Source organism: Ctenopharyngodon idella, chromosome 23 (genome assembly GCF_019924925.1).
Source record: "Ctenopharyngodon idella isolate HZGC_01 chromosome 23, HZGC01, whole genome shotgun sequence".
Lineage (NCBI taxonomy): Eukaryota > Metazoa > Chordata > Actinopteri > Cypriniformes > Xenocyprididae > Ctenopharyngodon > Ctenopharyngodon idella.
Window position 1 is genome coordinate 12,062,117 of NC_067242.1, and position 19,288 is coordinate 12,081,404.

General features: G+C 37.2%; 1 protein-coding gene across 2 annotated transcripts in view; it reads left to right on the forward strand.

The window, feature by feature from the left end:
• Window positions 1-19,288, forward strand: part of col11a1a (collagen, type XI, alpha 1a) — an 82,731-nt gene that overhangs the window by 51,592 nt on the left and 11,851 nt on the right. For both annotated transcript variants that reach the window (XM_051882520.1, XM_051882521.1), the window contains 15 exons: window positions 1,769-1,858; window positions 3,867-3,920; window positions 7,411-7,518; window positions 7,739-7,846; window positions 8,841-8,894; window positions 10,136-10,189; window positions 10,285-10,392; window positions 12,470-12,523; window positions 13,772-13,825; window positions 13,960-14,013; window positions 14,670-14,723; window positions 15,367-15,474; window positions 15,598-15,651; window positions 15,775-15,828; window positions 16,604-16,657. In XM_051882520.1, the coding sequence (XP_051738480.1) occupies window positions 1,769-1,858; window positions 3,867-3,920; window positions 7,411-7,518; window positions 7,739-7,846; window positions 8,841-8,894; window positions 10,136-10,189; window positions 10,285-10,392; window positions 12,470-12,523; window positions 13,772-13,825; window positions 13,960-14,013; window positions 14,670-14,723; window positions 15,367-15,474; window positions 15,598-15,651; window positions 15,775-15,828; window positions 16,604-16,657 (1,062 nt within the window). The remainder of the gene's footprint in view (window positions 1-1,768; window positions 1,859-3,866; window positions 3,921-7,410; window positions 7,519-7,738; window positions 7,847-8,840; window positions 8,895-10,135; window positions 10,190-10,284; window positions 10,393-12,469; window positions 12,524-13,771; window positions 13,826-13,959; window positions 14,014-14,669; window positions 14,724-15,366; window positions 15,475-15,597; window positions 15,652-15,774; window positions 15,829-16,603; window positions 16,658-19,288) is intronic.

The following is a 19,288-nucleotide window of genomic DNA, read 5'->3' on the forward strand; positions in this document are numbered from 1 at the left end:
TAAAAATGATTGATTATGACCCACATTGATTATTTCTTTGACAAAAAAGAGCCAGTAAACATCAATTTGTTGACCAAAAACTCGATCTGTCCAAGTGCATCCAAGTTTTCCAGCACTCTAACGTCAGTACTGTGGAGAATTGTTGAATTCCCTTTCTAAATAGAGTCTAAATTGTTAGTAGACATGGCTTTTAAACGCTGAACTGAATTTCTCTGAGTGTCCAACCTTCTTGTCTCGGTTTCAATTTCTGTCACTCCTGAACGGAGACACTTTAATCAGCTTGATCGGCCCACTTTAGACAGACTGTCAGACGTGAGTGAACACCCTGGAGGCAGAGTACGCTGCTGCAGTCTGAGCGGTCAGACTCACGGTCTTTCTGCGGTCATTTTCCTGATTTTCCTCTTTTATTTCCTCTTCTTATTAGACATATGACACTTTCAGTGGTCCAATAAAAATGCAGAGACACTGAGGTCAAGTGGAGGTCGTCTTTCAAAGGGCTAAAACTGTGTTAAGCTTTCTAGCAATTTTAAATCTCAAATTCACTCTTGAGCCCCACAGGCAGGCAAGTCTGATTGCAGTTTACTGCACTTGCTGGCCCCTCAAGTCACATTTAGTATTGTTAATACTTTTTTAGGCAGGCTTGCATTAATTGTGCTGAAATATTAATTTTGTCGACCTACCAGCGCTAAGGCTTTCTGAGCAGAAGTTTATTTGGAGCAACCACTACTGTACAATAGTTTAGGGTCAGTAATACTTTTATTCAGCAATGACACATTTGGTTACACTTTATTTTAAGATGACTTTGGTTTAGGGGTTAGTTACTTGTAATTATGCATAATTTACTGTTACTATAGTAAGTGCATGCAGTAAAGTGTAACTACAGTGTAACTATAGTACGTCACCTTAAAATAAAGTGTTACCTAAATTAATCAAAGTGACAGTGAAGACATTTATGTTACAAGGGATTTCTGTTTCAAATAAATGCTGTTCTTTTTAACTTTTTAAATAATCCAAAGAATCAAAAATGTTACAAAAATAAAAATATATATATATAGCAGCTAAACTGTTTTCAAAATTGATAATAATAAGAAATGTTTCTTGAGCACCAAATTCTCATATTAGAATGATTTCTGAAGGATCATGTGACACTGAAGACTGGAGTAATGATGCTGAAAATTCAACTTCGTCATTACACAAATAAATTACATTTTAAAATATATAAAAACAATTTTTTAAAAATTGTTAAATTGTATTAATATTTCACAATATTACTGTTTTTTACTGTATTTTTAAACCAAATAGGTGCAGCCTAGCGAGCAAACGAGACTTGCTACTGTCGTAGTGTACGAAATTTTATCTTTCAGTTGAAATTTTATTAGCATAAGTTGGACATATCAACATATATGTGTTTAAATGTTCTCTTCATTATATTTTAAAGTTCAAATGTGTTTTCTGAAGTTTAAATACTCTTTCCTATTCCAGCCTTTTTCCTCCAAACAATGTGGTATAAAAACTTTGTTTCAACATTCCTGTGTTTCATTATATAAAATTTACACACTTCAGTTTTAATCATGCTGTGAAGTCAGAAATATTAATTGAATCGACCTGCCATCTCTAGGTACGGTGGATTTGAAGCTAGTAATAATTCAGAACCATTTCATCAGTTCAAAGCTCATTAGCATCGGCTGAAAATTCATTTGGTATAAATTTTCTGTTCATTATATTTGAAGTTCAATAAAAAATTAAATTGCCAACTGTCTGTCTGCAGGGAGATCCAGGTCCTCAGGGCAGTCCAGGAAAAGACGGTCCTCCAGGACTGAGAGGGTTCCCCGGAGAAAGAGGTCTTCCCGGAGCGACGGTAAGATCGTGCTCCCATCGCGAATAAATCACTGCAATAAATCCTCCTAATCTTAGAGGTAGACAGAGAGTTAGACAGCAGCCTTGGCTCATTACAGCCACAGAATTGGACTTCAATACACTCCACCAATACTTTAATAGGGCGTATAACCTCTAAAAAAGCTAACTTTGCATTGTTTAATGCAGAGGTACATTATGCTAATTTGGCTGCGGCTCACATTTATCCCTTTACCACCTTTTGAAGCAGCTGGGTTGTTGTCTTTTATATGTATTATCTGCCCAGAGAATGATTTAATTGGAAATGTTGCCAATTAGATTTTTGGAGACGAGGTTGTTTGTTCATTGTTGATGTCTGATCTCAAGGTCAGTGGCAGAGGCTGGCTCTCCATGCGCTGCCTGATTATTTTCTACTGGGGTGATTTTTTTCTCTCTTAGGACAGCAGCAGTCATTACTGAGACCACCGTGTGTGTCTGCCCTTTAGAGAGGCAATCTCAAGCCCTCACACACATAAGCACACAAAACATGACGGCACCTCCATGAACTCTGACACACACACACACACAGAGATGCACCTACAAGGACATTCATGAAACATACACATCTACCGGGTATTTTAAATTAATTTTATATTAGTATATAAGTGTAGCTTATGGAACCAAAGGTTCATTTACGTGTGCATAGAGTCACAAATTTCCCAACACACACATACACGAGAGCTCTTGTCAGCTCTTTGATTTTTACTGTGATTTTGATTTTGACAACTGTCCTGTGAGAGAAAAAGCCCAGTAAATATCAGTCGTGTGGAGGCAGAACCAGCAGGCAGTCGAGTTCTGTGGATTTCTCTTTCAAACAGAGATTAATGAAACCCACAGTCAGAAGAAACCAAATCCACTGTCAGTTTGTGCTGTAGTTTGTGCAAGTACAAAAAATAGTTTAGAAGCAGTAGAACTCAAAGGTCTGTCATGGCACGGGTATGTGTATGCTTCTCACTTTCTTGTTAACTTGTAAAAAATCACAGAAATAGAATAATTTTGATCCTGTGCTGAAAGTAATAATTAATCTAAAAACGATAGATAGAAAGTTTATCTTAAAAACCTTTGTGCCGTTTTAATCTTGTATGACTTTTTGTTTTATTTAATATATAAGGAGAAATTTTCAAAATGTTTATGCAATTACACTTTATTTTGATGGTCCACTTTAGATATTTTACTAACTATAAGTAACTTTGCAACTGCATGTCAACTACAGTAACTCTCATTAGAGTATTAGTAGACTGTTAGGTTAGGGTTTGGGTTATTAATAAGTTGACATGTAGTTGCAAAGATACTTATAGTCAGTTGAATGTCAGTTGGGGGACCATCAAAATAAAGTGCTAGCAGATTAAGCAGAGAGTCTACTAATAGTCTAATGAGAGTTAGTTGACATGTAGTTCAAAGTTACTTATAGTTAAAGTGGACCATCGAAATTTCTAGACAAAAGCATACAGGTACCAAGCTGCAAAAAGGACAAAACTCAATATGACTTGTGCACTAAGGTTTCTGAAACCATACAGTATGATAGCTTTGTGTTATAACAATCCGAAACTTAAGCCATAATTCTCAAATCTCTTTCATACTTTTATAGATTAGCATGAAAGCATTAAAACTAGGTGTAATGTCAAAAATGAAGGCAAACTCACAAAGATTTCCGTGCACTGTGATTGGTCACGACAACCACAAAAAAAAAAAAAAAAAAAGAACAACCTTCTCAATTTGAAATCTCCATTATGAGTTCTTTTTTGAGTCAGTCATATTGTGTGTTAGATGTGTTATCTCATGAGCTGGAGGTCGCTTTGTTTGCTCAGACATGGTGCACTAAAACATACAGTACATGTTTATATCTGGCTTTGAGCATGAATAGATGATATGTTGGATAATGCTCAAGAGAAAATAGCCAATGCTGACACTTTGATATGAACCTGTTTGTTAGGCCTATTTACTCACCCATCTTTCTCTTTTGCCCTCTGCAGGGTCCACCTGGTTTGAAAGGAGCTGAGGGCCCTCAGGGCCCCCCTGGCCCTGTTGTAAGTACTCTGTTTCCATGGTTTCCCATCATTCAACGCGAAAAGCTCATTCTCCCAAAAGCGGCATTCAATATTTAGGAGTCTGAGAGGGTTGAGGGAGTGGTCAGAAAGATCTAAGGCTCAAAAACACCATTAAGGATTTAAAAAGTGTTCTTCGCTACCGAATACACGCACAAACAAAGAAGAATGCACAGCTGATTCATACTCTCTCTAAATGAGAGATACCGAATCGGACACAGTTGGATCGATGTCTCCTGCACTGCCTCTTAAAAGAACATGCAGTGGCATTAGTTAACACTAGAGGGTGTGATGGTGACCACCACAGTATCTTGAGATAAATTCACAGCACCAATTTGTAATTACCTCCTCTTGACATTTTATACCATAGCTGTTTCATTAGATTTTATGTGACAGGCATGATGTTGAATGTCCTCAAGCTTCTTGAATTAAAATCACATTCTATTCTTCACCGGTTAATTTCTCTTAAGGAAAAAATAGATAAGTATTGTCACCCTGTAATTGCTCTTTTTCAGGCCTTGACAGTGCACTGCAAGATTAGAATGGATGGATGAAAAGTCATTGAGAAGTTTTAAATTCAACTGTGTCAGTCTGATAAAGGATACATTTGCATTTGTATGAAGATGCAGGGGTCTACAAATTAAACTACATTTAGAAAGAGAGATAAAGAGTCTAAGGGCATGTTCGCCCAATAGTAAGAGTAGATTTGGCGCTCAACAGAAAGTTTTACGGTCCTTGAACAGCTCCCCTCAGAGCTGTCTCTGTGTTGTTCTGATCGTTTGATTCTGTCTGCACCACACTGTAGCTTATTGCACTCGTTAGCCGCAAAGCTTTGCACAGGACCACACACGTATCCTCTGGGTTTTTTAGGCCGTTTCAGTGAAATAAATTCACGTTTGCTGAAGACCCTTGTTCTGACCATGTGCAATGATTTATTTTGCAGTGCTTGCAAAAGCAAAGATCACTGGTGCACTTTGGTGCATAAATTGTCCTACATGGTTTGTACCACGAACATGATATGATACCACAAATTTATCGGTTCATTGGGGAAAGGTGTGGGAGTTAATATATTAAATGGTAAATCCCATAGACTTTCATTAAGAACACTCAGAACACCATACTACACAGATATAATGGCCTAACATCTGCATGGTAACATGTTAAAAACACTGAGAACAACTGCATAGCAATAGCCCACTCAGAAGTTCACATTAGTAACTGCATAGCAACACCCTAACATCAGCATAGCAATGTTGAACACTCAGAATGCCTTAGCAACTGCACAGCAACACCCTAACATCAGCATAACAACATTGTACATCAGCAACTGCATAGCAACACCCTAACATCAGCATAACACCATTGCACTTTAGTAACTGCATAGCAACACCCTAACATCAGCATAGCAATGTTCAAAACACTCAGAATGCCTTAGCAACTGCATAGCAACACCCTAACATCAGCATAACACCATTGCACATCAGCAACTGCATAGCAACACCCTAACATCAGCATAACACCATTGCACATTAGTAACTGCATAGCAACACCCTAACATCAGCATAGCAATGTTCAAAACACTCAGAACACCTTAGTAACTGCAGAGCAACACCCTAACATCAGCATAGCAATGTTCAAACACTCAGAACACCTTAGTAACTGCATAGCAACACCCTAACATCAGCATAACAACATTGCACATTAGCAACTGCATAGCAACACCCTAACATCAGCATAGCAATGTTGAACACTCAGAATGCCTTAGCAACTGCATAGCAAGACCCTAACATCAGCATAGCAAGGTTGAACACTCAGAATGCCTTAGCAACTTCATAGCAACACCCTAACATCAGCATAACAACATTGCACATTAGCAACTGCATAGCAACACCCTAACATCAGCATAGCAATGTTGAACACTCAGAATGCCTTAGCAACTGCATAGCAACACCCTAACATCAGCATAACACCATTGCACATTAGTAACTGCATAGCAACACCCTAACATCAGCATACCAATGTTAAAAACACTCAGAATGCCTTAGCAACCACATAGCAAGACCCTAATATCAGCATAACAACATTACACATTAGTAACTGCATAGCAACACCCTAACATCAGCATAACAACATTACACATTAGTAACTGCACAGTAACATCCTAACACCAACATAGCAATGTTAAAAACTCTCAGAACACCGTAGTAACTGCTTGGCAACACCCTAACATCAGCATAGCAATGTTAAACACTCAGAATAACTTAGTAACTGCTTAGCAACACCCTAACATCAGCATAGCAATGTTAAACACTCAGAATAACTTAGTAACTGCTTAGCAACACCCTAACATCAGCATAGCAATGTTAAACACTCAGAATAACTTAGTAACTGTATAGCAATGCCTTAACATCAGCATAGCATTACAAATTAGTAACTGCATAGTAACACCCTAACATCAGCACAAGAACATTAAAAACACTCAAAACACCTTAGTAACTGCATAGCAACATCCAAACATCCATATAGCAACATGTTAAAAACAGAGGAATCATTAGAAGCTGCAAAGCAGCAACAGTCAGAACAAACACTCAGAACACCTTAGCAACTGCACAGCAACAGTCTAACATCCACATTGCAACATGTAAAAGAAACACTGAGAACTCCTTAGCAGGTTCATTGCAACAGCCTAAAATTTGCAGAGTAACATCTTAAAACACTCAGAAGACACCTTAGCAACCGCATAGCAACACACTAACTTCAGTTTAGACATCTATTAAACATCTAGTTCCTCGAAGTTGTTTTGAGTCCTTCATATTCGGCTAGTCTGGAGTAGTTCTGACAGTGTTGAAAAATATCAGAAAGACGTTCCGTACTGTTGTGTTCTAGTGTCCTCATACTTTTACAGAGAGGTGTATCTAGCTTTCTATGTTTTCATGGGTTGTTTATGCAGTAACTTTAAGACCTTATGCATGGATCCAATATAATGATAATTTCACCCAACTGTTCACTTTCACTTTAGACATAACTGACTGTGTTTACGTGAATACTCACCAAGACAGGCATTTTGACACATACGTGTGTATTTGACAGTTTAAGCGCAATAAGCAGCAAAAATAAACTAAATTTAAACTGCCTGTCAGTACCGAATTCAGTTCTTTTGCGGTTTATTTGCTTTTCATCAAAAAACTCCTCATCAAGCATGTCCCACTCTTTCTTCTTATTCATTCATGTTTCTTTGCTGCTCTAATGTGTATTGTGAAAGGCACAATTGTGTATTGTTTAGTCCTGTGCTGCACAGATATATTGACATACAGATAAACTATATAGAAAAACTCACATGCTCTCCCCCTGCACTTTGAAAACCCCTGATGTAGTATATGCTTCAATAAATCAGACTTGTGTATGGTGTGTATATGTCTATGGCGTATCTCAGTGTCAGATATGTTCAATTGTTTTTCCGTGATGGTTATAGGGCTCTCCTGGTGAGAGAGGAGCAGCAGGACCTGCTGGCCCTATTGGCTTGTCTGGACGTACTGGTCCTCAGGGACCCCCAGGACCTGCTGGAGAGAAGGGTGCACCGGTAATTGCACTTTTTAATTATAAATATGATCAATATGTGTTCCTTATATTACATAAGACATTTATTAGTGACAGTTTAAGGTTGCTTAAAACACAGCAACCACATACTCTCTAACTTAGCACTACTTTTTTTCAGTAAATGTAAAAAAAAATAATTATGATTAAAATTTCAATTAGGAATGTAATCCGACACGAACTGAAAAATCTGTGTCTTTGTTCAGGGAGAGAGAGGTCCTCCAGGTCCAGCCGGTCGGGATGGAGTTCAAGGTCCAGTCGGTCTGCCGGGTCCAGCAGGACCTCAGGGTCCACCTGGAGAAGATGGTGACAAGGTTAATTGCAGTTTTAGTTAACATTAATATGATTAGACAGTAGAGAGGGGACACATTACATTACCAAACATTATCACATTACATTAATACAATGCTTTTCTTCATGTGTCCGTTTCTGCAGCCAATTCAGGGTCGACACAACAGGACCATAACGGATTTCACTTAATCTTAACTCCAATACAAATTAAATGGAAGAAAGTTTTGTTCCAACACTTCTAAAGTTACATTAACAGGCTTACACCGCAGGAAAATCTCAGTATATCAGTACATCAATACATCTTTTCTTATTCCAGCTGGCAAATAGTTTTAAGCATAAATCTCACCAAATTGCCCTCGCTTTGTGCTTAAAACAAGAAAAAACTATTTGCCAATAGAGTACGAATTTTTATTCATGTAAGAAAACTTAATTTAAGATAAAAGTCTTGTGCGATGTTGCTTCTCAAGTAATTTTTTCTTGTTTATAATGTTTGTAGTAGAAAATAAGAAGAAAAATTCTCTCCTATCACCCTAGTATATCTCACAACTCTTCCCAGAATTCTTTGCCCTTACTTTTTGGACAGCGATCATTCTTCATCATCACAAACACACACTGCACAACAATCTGAAACGCACGCCTATCTCTTAGTCGCTCTCCCCTGCCGCCAATCCATCATCATCAGCATGGGCAGCCTATAATCAAATTAGCGCAGGGTACCATAAACGTTGTCTCTCCATCAGTATCCTCTAACAAGCTCCATGGCTTACGTGCCAAGAATATGTTGTAGCAATGCTTTATCTGGCGATGTCTGTTAGTTCAGAGACAATATTTGTCATTTCATTTACAGTAAAACTCCATGCAGGTCATTGCCAATGTCATATCTTTTACTGCACAGTACACGGTTTACTTCAACATGGAGTTTCTTTCATTTAGAATCACCAGAGTGTGATCTATGCATCGTATGGTTTTTAAAAGGCAAAAGGGATATTGCATGACTGATTTTAAACTCCTTTCCAGGGAGAAGTGGGCGAACCAGGACAGAAGGGAAGTAAAGGCGACAAAGGTGAACAGGTGAGTAAATTTGGTCATAAAATTCACTTTCACTTTCAAAATCATTATTTATACATACAGTAGGATTTTTTAAGTAAAATTAGTATGCAGAATCGATTCTACTTAAAAACCATTACCAAATGCCTTTAACGGAGTGTCTATTATACACTAAGTGCAAATAGCATCCCTTGTTGGCAAACGTTATTTACATTATCTTCAGTGGCGCAGCAGTAGCGAGTAAGGCTCGCAGACCTGGCGATCGACGTGGGTTCAAATCCACCTTTTGCTGAGCTCGCTCTTCTCCATTTTCCCATTACATAACACATCAGAAAGGCATTTGTTTTCAATAAAGATGTTCTAAAAGTGGAAATAAACTGCCTAACGAGTGTCTAATAATATTAAAAGTATTTATTGGTTAGGGTTAGGGGAAGGTGTAGAGAGGGTTTTTATTCTCCCAATAAGGCAGCGTCCATTTAATAATTGTAATAATTTTAATAAATATAATCATTTACATTATGATATTATTGCATCCTGTTAATGTACAAAAATACTGAGGTGCAAATAGTATCTGCCAATATAAAGTATAGATAGCATCTAATTACTATCTACACTTATTGCAAAGAACTGATACTTTTACATAGTGTAAATAGAATCTATCACTATTTTCACCTAGTGTAAATAGCATATTGCTAAGAAAATGCTGCTATTGTCACTTAGTGTAAATAGAACATATTGCTAATTTCACTTTGTGTAAATAGCATCTACAGCTATTTGCACTTAGTATAAATAGAATATATCGCTAAGAAAATGTTATTTTCACTTAGTGTAATTAGCTATTTGTACTTAGTGTAAATAGCATCTATTGCTATTTACACTTAGTGCAAATAGCCGCTGCTTTATTTTAATGACATTCGGTTTTTAGTTTGTTTGTTTGTTTTACATCTGTGCTCTTTCACTGATTCCACAAAAAAAAAAAAAAAAAACATTAAATTGAATTATAGTCTGATTTACAAATTAATGAGTCTCATGAACCAGTTCTTTTAATTAATTGATCTAAAAGAGTCATGAATCAGTCTTGAACACATGAATTACGCAATTGATTTAAGCGATTCTTGACTTATTCACTGAACCACAAGTCCTTACTATCATGTCCAACTCCAACAAATTATTGAGGAACCAGAATCATTAAATTGCTTTTGATTTCCCATCTTATAGTACAGCTCTGTTGTTCTGATCACCTTCTTCATTGTGTTGTCCACTAGGGTCCCCCAGGTCCACCTGGTCTTCAGGGAACTATTGGAGCTCCTGGACCTGCTGTACGTCTTGACTGCACATCCAGAATTACCTTATATATTATTTCAGTCATTTTGAATATGAAATACATTGAGACTCTGACTAATGCTTATTTCAGGGAGCTGATGGTGAACCAGGTCCTCGTGGACAGCAGGGTATGTTTGGACAGAAGGGAGATGAAGGATCCCGGGGCTTCCCTGGACCTCCTGGTCCCATCGGTCTGCAGGTGAGACCCACAGTGCCATTCAAGGCCCAAGTTTGAGCTAACATGTTTATTTTGTGTAGCACTGAGTCCCCAGTCCCATGGTAACCCAGACTAATGCAGCACAAACAACATTAGCTGTTGGCCCGGGGCAGTAGATGCACTGGGAGGTGTTTGAGATGTGAATTGATTTCCTTTTGATTCCCCTTCTGCTGAAATTGCTCTGTGAATAAGTACACACTCTCTACAGACATGCAGGGTCCATTACATGAACAGTTCAAATTTTGGTTTGCTGGTGGTAAAATTACTACTGATTTAATTATTCTACTTAGTTGCGGAATAATTAAAGAGAGAAAACAAAAAGAGAAATTAAGAGAATTAAAGAATAATTGAACTTATAAATGTTTTTTTGCACAATATCAGTCCCAAAGAAATCATTTTATATATATATATATATATATATATATATATATTATTATTATTATTATTATTATATTTTTTTTTTTTTATTTCCTGTCAGTGAATATAGTTTAGTTGCCATTTTGCAAACCATTAAAAATCAGCAGTCATGTCATGTTTGAGTGGTAAACACACTGTATTTGTAGAAGATTTATATTAATCATCTCATCTTTCTCTCTCTATTTGATCATATTATGATATGAAAGCCTCAAGGTTCTGCCATTCCTCTATCCATCAATTAGCTGATTCCTCTGAAGGCAAGTCATCGCAGTAATGGAGTAACATCGACTGCTCCTGTAGTCCTCTTACGCCACCAAATCTCTGAGCCATTTGATTCAATTGAGTTTTAATTGGGCGTAATGCACTTCCATTTGGATTTTATTAATTGCATTTAGTGACCCAGTCCAATAGACATTAGGACAGTGCACACACACCCTTCAGGCTGTAATGAGTGTTTATGTTAATGGTCTCTGACTAAGGGCTTCTGCCCTGATGAGATCTCTTACCAGCACGAGAATCAGCCAGCGAGAACGTGTCGGCCTGCCAAGTCTGCGGGTCACGTGGGTATTGGGCGAGTAAATATCAGACAAAATTAGACTTTAGATGTCCTCACTCCTGACATGTTACGGCTAACGAAGAAATGCCTTTGAATAAGCTGCCCCCGAAGTCGCCGCTCGGTGAGGCAATTAGGGAGTAAATGTCAAGGATCAAAAACGTATGATACCGGGGTCACAGCCTAGCTTGTTTATTTGCCAATGCAGGTGTGTTTTATCCAAGTTCTCTGATGAAATAGTGTTTTGGACTTCTTTAAAACACAAATGCTTCCCTGTTTATTCTCACTGATAGATGTTTCACCTTTCCTACTGGGGAAAACATTTAATTGGCCATTAATTAAGCTGAAAAACGGCATGAATTTTTCAGCTATATTCCCTTAGCGGAGAGCAGCGTCACATGAAATGAAGTGAATGCTGCAGGCTGTCTAACTTCTTTTTGGTTGCCCATTTAATTCCCACAATGTTCTGGATTTAAAATGTGTTTCTCTTAAGTCCTAGGTGCATTTTTAGGGTGTAATAATGGTTAGATGTGGGAAGTGTCCTCCTACAAATGTTCAAATGAATCCTGTGCCGCTCTGGGGAAATATATTTGGACAAATGTGCATAGATGACATTCTGTGCTGAGTAAAATAGCTTTCATATTGTGCTTAGTGTTGAAAGTCATCTATGTTTTTCACCCCTCGCTTTTTGCCAGCTATGAAAAGGTGACAAATAATATAGTGTTCGCACTGAACATGAGCTAAAAATCTGACAAAGGATATTAGCTGCTCTCTTAGATTTCAAGATGACAGACAATGAAACTCAATAAACACTCCCGTACTCCGCCTCTGCCTCTTTCATTTGCCATATGGCCCTTTTGCCTTTCTCCGCCAATTCTGAAATGAAGCATTATTGCCGTCCTCCGGTAACTGCGTCTGGGCCAGATTCTTTTTCTCTTTTCTTCAGAGGGCACTTTTGGTGCCTCACTGCAACAGAGTGTCTTTACACATTTCTTTGCACAGTTACTGACATCAGTGTACTTTAGTATATGAATGTATGGACATTTTGAAAATTAATGTAACTACAATAATATCTGTTTGTTTTTGCAGGGTCTTCCTGGACCACCTGGTGAGAAAGGAGAAAATGGAGACGTTGGTCCTATGGTAAGATGATTTAACCAGTTATTAACTACAGTTGTTGCTGTTTTGTTTTTTAAAGAAATGCCTTTGACATGTTGCTCCCCAATTTTCTATTTAAATTAAGGCTGTCAAGTGATTAAAATTTTTAATCTAATTAATTACACGATGTGGCGATTCATTAATCGCACATCAAATTTGGCTGAGAAATTACCACCAAAAGATCATTTAAAGTCATTATTGTGTTAAATGAGAAAAGCATCAAATAGAGATTACAAAAAGTAGCTTTAGAAAGAAATATTATATTTGATTCAACATAGAATTTGTGATCCTGGACCACAAAACCAATCATAAGGGTCTATTTTTTGAAATTGAGATTTATACATCATCCGAAAGCTGAATAAATAAGCTTTCCATTGATGTATGGTTTGTTAGGATAGGACAATATTTGTCCGAGATGCAACTATTGAAAATCTAGAAATCTGACGGTGCAAAAAAATCAAAATGTTGAGAAAATCGCCTTTAAAGTCTTTAGCAATGCATATCCACTCACAAAAATAAATTTTTGATATATTTACGGTAGGAAATTTACAAAATATCTTCATGGAATATGATCTTTACTTAATATCCTAATGATTTTTGGCATAAAAGAAAAATCGATAATTTAGACCCATAGAATGTATTGTTGGCTATTGCTACAAATATACCCGTGCTACTTGTGACTGGTTTTGTGGTCCAGGGTCACATTTATTACACATATGCTTTTAGGCTACAATGGCCATGAGGGTGAGTAAATGATGACAGAATTTTCATTAAACTTTTCATTGAACTATACCTTTAATGGTTTTTTAATTCATTTGGAATATGAAATTATGTTTTTAATGAAATAATACTCTAAATAAGAAACTAAAATTGCCAGTAGGTGGCGGTAAATGTCTAAATGAGTAAGTCATTGAGTCATTCGTTTATTCGATTTGTTCAAACAGCTGATTCATTTAGGAATGAAGTAAATGGCTCTATTTATGAATGGGACACTGAAACATTGGTTCCCCAGATTCATTTGAAACATGAAAATTACTTGTTGTTGTAATTACAAGTTCTACAAGCATGTGAAGGAATCGTTAAGGTAATAACGACATGGCGTGAACGCAGCTAAAAACTGTGCTCATCAACCCTTTTAACCTAATTTTATTTTGTCTTATTTTATTTTATTTTATTTATTGACCTACAACTATTAGTGAAACCTCATTTGTCTCTCTTCTTGTTTCCCCACAGGGTCCCCCTGGCCCTCCTGGTCCCAGAGGTCCTCAGGGTCCTCCTGGTGCTGATGTAAGAGCATCTCTCAACATTGAACAATTTTCTCCAATCAGCAAATCCATTAAATTACACTACTTTACCTAAATGGCTTTAGCGTTAATGGTCTTCACGTATGCCTCTTAACAAATTGACTTATTTTATTGAAGGGTCCACAAGGTCCCCCTGGTGGAATAGGAGGAATGGGATCAGTGGGTGAGAAGGTAAGAGTATTCCTAGCTCCAGTGTTTATTCCCAAAAATACTGGGTCCACATTCCTATTTCAAATCTCTTTTATAGACTTCATTAATTTATTATTCGTGTCATCCTTTTATCTGAATTAGTATAACAAAACGATTAATGCCTACATTACTGCAGTTCTGATAATACCCCTCCATTTCACTGCTATTTGGCAGGCCCACAGGCCATCAATATTTAATGCTTTAGCTGGCTGTGGAGATGAATTTAGAATATGTAACAGGTCACCATGATGTTCCACCCATTAGCAGTTGAGTGTTATGTCCACTACACCCCAGACTAGTTATGTTAGCTACTGCTAAGAAAAATAATGCAGCTTTGTTTACTGTAGATAGTATTTGTGATTCAATCTATTCAAAAGTCAAATGTGGCATATTCCTACTTGGTATCTCTGATCTTCAAAAGGTGTTCCATTTTTTCAAAGCACAGAAGATGACATCCTAGGAAATATAATGACAATGATACAGTTTAGCTTTGCTGGTGTTTGTCAAAGAAACTTTTGAAATTGAAATTTGGAAGTTTGCAAAATGGAAGTTTGACAGCTGGAAATTCTGACTTTTAGATTTAGAGCTCAACATTCTACAGCTCAATCATAGCTTATAACTAGTAATATCCTTCACAGGGTGAGCAAGGAGAAGCTGGCAACCCTGGACCTCCTGGCGAGCCTGGACCTGGGGTAAGTTCTTAGGAGAGATCTGTGTGATGGTGCAGGTAATCACTTCCTGTAAGCTCTTCAGGCTTTATTAATTGTCTTGAATTAAGTGGCCACACTAAGTGAGTCGCTAAATTGCAAGGAATGATTTCAATAAATGTCTTTCCTCTCATCATACGAAGAACAGCTTAATACAGTGACATATGTGATAAAATATCGCTCACACTGTTGTCAGTTAACTTTAAGGGGTCATATCATGAGGACTCAAATTTCCCTTGAACTTTTGGCATGCATGAAAAATATACTGTAAAATATACTCAGAACATCCATTTATTGAAACTAAACTGGAAAAACAACAGCTTCTTGGATTTCTGACATCAAAATATATGACTTGTCGCATTAATGATGCCTGGTTGGTGTTCAGAAAAATCGACTGGGGACAAAATCAACTGAATAAAGCTAAAATGTTAACTTTGTTATTATACTGTATGAATTGCAGATGGAAATTCAGTCTGTCCATACTGACATGAATGGTTGATTAAATCTTTTGAATTGCTCTATCAGAATGTAGAGCGTAGCTGCACTCATTGTTCTCGGGGTGCTTTTGTTCATGGAGTGCCTCAGGGCTCTTTATTCGGCCCTTTCATATTTGTTATAAATTCTGCAGGGCCCAAAAGGTGAGAGAGGAGAGAAAGGTGAAGCTGGTCCCCCTGGTGCTGCTGGACCTCCAGGTCCCAAAGGACCCCCTGGAGATGATGGACCCAAGGGTAACCCTGTAAGTGTGCATTTATTTAGTTTAGTAGAGCCTAATATAGAAGGAAATTAAGCACATATTAGAATTCAGGTTTGTTATTGATACGATACTCTATTAAAACCTGTTTTCAATCTGTTACTATAGGGCCCTGTTGGTTTTCCTGGAGACCCTGGTCCACCTGGTGAGCCAGGTGTTGCTGTAAGTGCCAAAATCCATTTAAATGATTAAAACATTTGCAGGGTAAATACACAGCAAGGTGTTTGAATGTTTTGTCAATTGTCAGTTTATTTGTCTCTAAAATTTTGTCTATAAAATTATCAGGGAATAGATGGAGGCCCAGGAGAGAAAGGAGAGGATGGAGAGTCTGGTCAACCTGTAAGTATTAACAATATTAGGTGCAATAGCTTTGGCTATAGTTTATTTAAAAAAGTTACTTTTTTATAAACTGCCTTTATAATTTCCTGCTGTATGCATACTTTGTCACTTTATTCAGGCAATAATTACTCAAAATATAATGATTTAAATTGCAGATTACTGTGTTTTCCTCTTGCATACGTATATATACTGTACAAATAGATTAATAAACTGTAATTGGATATACGGAAGTCAAACATAATTGTCTGAGCCTACAGTGGCAGCCCATAAATTGCAGTCCTTATTAACATTTATTATAGTAATTTGGATTTTCCAGAGCAGGGAAATTGGTTAATTTACCATTAAATTCAATGTATCTGAATCTCCAGGTTTACAAATGCGAACATCTAGCCTTGAAAGTCTCATTGCGAGGCCCATTTATAAGCTACAGTTCTATGAAAGTTTAATGAGGGGAGGTTTGTTTTGAGCAACAAACTTTCACAGAAATACATACAGCTTTCTTTTTCTGTTTAGAAGTTTATCATTTTAAAATCAAATCAATCACACAGCTGAATAATTTCGCTGAATTGTATCCAGCCTACGTTGGTGTGCTTTTGAAACCCCAGTGTCTCTTAATTGTGTTCAGTTAATTTCACAAAATTGGTTAAGGTTGGCAAGGCAAAAGAAAGAAAGTTTAGTTACAAAAAGTTTAGTTATAAACCTAAAGTCTGTTATCGAAAATAGGCTGGTTCAGTTGTTTTCTGTTGTTTCATTTTCTTCCTTCACTGTATTTTAGGGACCTCCTGGTCCTTCTGGAGAAGCTGGCCCACCAGGACCTCCTGGCAAAAGAGTATGTATAGTCTTCATCACTATTATACTTCAAGCATCACCAGTTTAACATATTGATTTTTTTTTTTTTCATCTCTGACAAGGATAACAAACCTTTTTAATGATAAATATTTTTCCAAGGAAGAGACTGAACAATTTTTCTTACTAAGAATGGAACAAATAAACTAAAACTGCTATTGATTAATTGAATGAAGATTCTGACCTGTGTAAAACAGTCACTATTTTTGTTTAAGACTTGTCCTCATCAGCACGGATGATCAGTTATTTTTCACCCAGGGTCGTACCGCTCAACGGCAAAGTGAAAAAACAAAGTCCTTCACAGTGTGATGAATAGCGCATACTAAATCATCAGTCTGAAATCGAAAACAGTGTTTTAAACAGCGTCAGAGCCAGAACTCATTTCCTCCACTGTAGTCCTACATCTCTCTCAGGATGAAGGAAGAAAATCAGTCCAGACGTTATATTGATCCCGGGCCTGTTTGAGTGACAGTGATGAGGGGACGGCGGTGTAAAGGATGTTACAGAGGAAGAGGAAATATAACTGTCACATTCAGGACAGGAATTAGAGATCCTCTCCCACTGCCACATCAAAAGAAATTTGTTCAGCCAAATGACACCTCATCGCCTTGCAGAAAATAGTTTTGTTTCACTAGCCATGAAAATAACGGATAATTTTTCTGAACAGGAAAAAAGTTAACTTTTTCAATTTAGATTGAATTGAGGAGTTTCTCACGGCACTCTATTTAACTGGCAAGCGAAATATTTCCTCTTTTGCGCTAGATGGTTTTACTGCATTTACACTGAACTTGCAGTAGATCCTTTGTTATCTTTATTGATATACAAAGTCATATAATTCAACATTTTAATTTTACTTACCACATTTTAATGTGGATAGACAATGAAGGTTAGTTAAAGGTTAGTTAACCCTAGTTAAAAGTTAGTTAACCTTAGTTAAAGGGTTAGTTCACCCAAAAATGAAAATTCTTTTATTAATTACTCACCCGTAAGACCTTCGTTCATCTTCGGAATACAAATTAAGATATTTTTGATAAAATCCGATGGCTCAGTGAGGCCTGCATTGCCAGCAAGATAACTGAACACTTTCAAATGCCCAGAAAGGTACTAAAGACATATTTAAAACAGTTCATGTGACTACAGTGGTTCAACCTTAATGTTATCAAGCGACGAGAATACTTTTTGTGCGCCAAAAAAACAAAATAATGACTTTATTCAACAATATCTAGTTATGGGCAATTTCAAAACACTGCTTCATGAAGCTTCGAAGCTTTACGAATCTTTTGTTTCGAATCAGTGGTTCGGAGCGTGTATTAAACTGCCAAAGTCACGAGAACCACTGAAATTTTGAAACGTTTCGAAACACTTATGACGTAACGAAGCCTCGTTTACTGAAATCACGTGACTTTGGCAGTTTGATACATGCTCCGAACCACTGATTCGAAACAAAAGATTTGTAAAACTTCGAAGCTTCATGAAGCAGTGTTTTGAAATCGCCCATCACTAGATATTGTTGAATAAAGTCGTTATTTTGTTTTTTTGACGCACAAAAAGTATTCTCGTCACTTCATAACATTAAGGTTGAGGTTTAAGGTTTTAAATATGTCTTTAGTACCTTTCTGGGCATTGTGTTAGTGTTAATTATCTTGCTGTCAATGGAGACCTCATCGGATTTTATCAAAATGATGTTAATTTGTGTTCCGAAGATGAACGAAGGTCTTATGGGTTTGGAACGACATGAGGGTGAGTAATTAATGACAGAATTTTCATTTTTGGGTGAACTAACCCTTTAAAGTTTAACCTATTTTGTGTAATCGTCAATGGTTTATTGACATGTTAGTAGGTGGTTCTTCGCTGTGGCCATGTGTTTCTGACATTTTGAACCTCGTATTTATTTCATGTACCACTTTTGACCAGATCACCTGGGACGGATGTTAATACCAGGTGTAAATAACTGCTGAACCCCCTATAGTGCCACTTTGGAGCCACAAACCCTCTGTTAAAACCTCCTGCTATAAGGCAAACAGGCCTGGTTGAATTTTATTAGCAACACTGTGCTATCCCATTATTCCTCCATAAAGCTTTATGGCATTTCTTTGTGCACACACATCCATTATTCATGCAAAATGTGGAGGAAAAACCACTCGCTTTCCCAATATGCTTGATGGAGCTCTCCCAGGGAAAATTATACACCCTATCAGCATACACGGATAGCAATGGCTGACGGACTGTGGATAGAGAAACTGCCATTTCATCAGCAAAGGTGTTTTAATCCTGCGAGAGGAAGACGGTCGCAGGAAGACTGATCTCGTGGAATTAAGTCTCCTGCATCAATAATTCTGGCTGGAGCTTATTTTGCATCAAACACAGAGACGTTCTGCTTTCTCAGCAGTTTACCGACCGCAGTTGGAAATGAATATGGAGATTCCCTTGCTTATTTTCTCTCTCTCTCTGTTTATTTCTTGGACTCTGTTCAGTCTTGGATTCGTGAGACAGTCCTTAGACTATTAACCATCTTGAGAATTATTGAATTTGGTGAATCTTCCAACTGTTATTATTTGATTTCTTCCTGCTTCCTGGTTTTATCTCAATAACTATAAAGTTTAGTTTCAAAAGT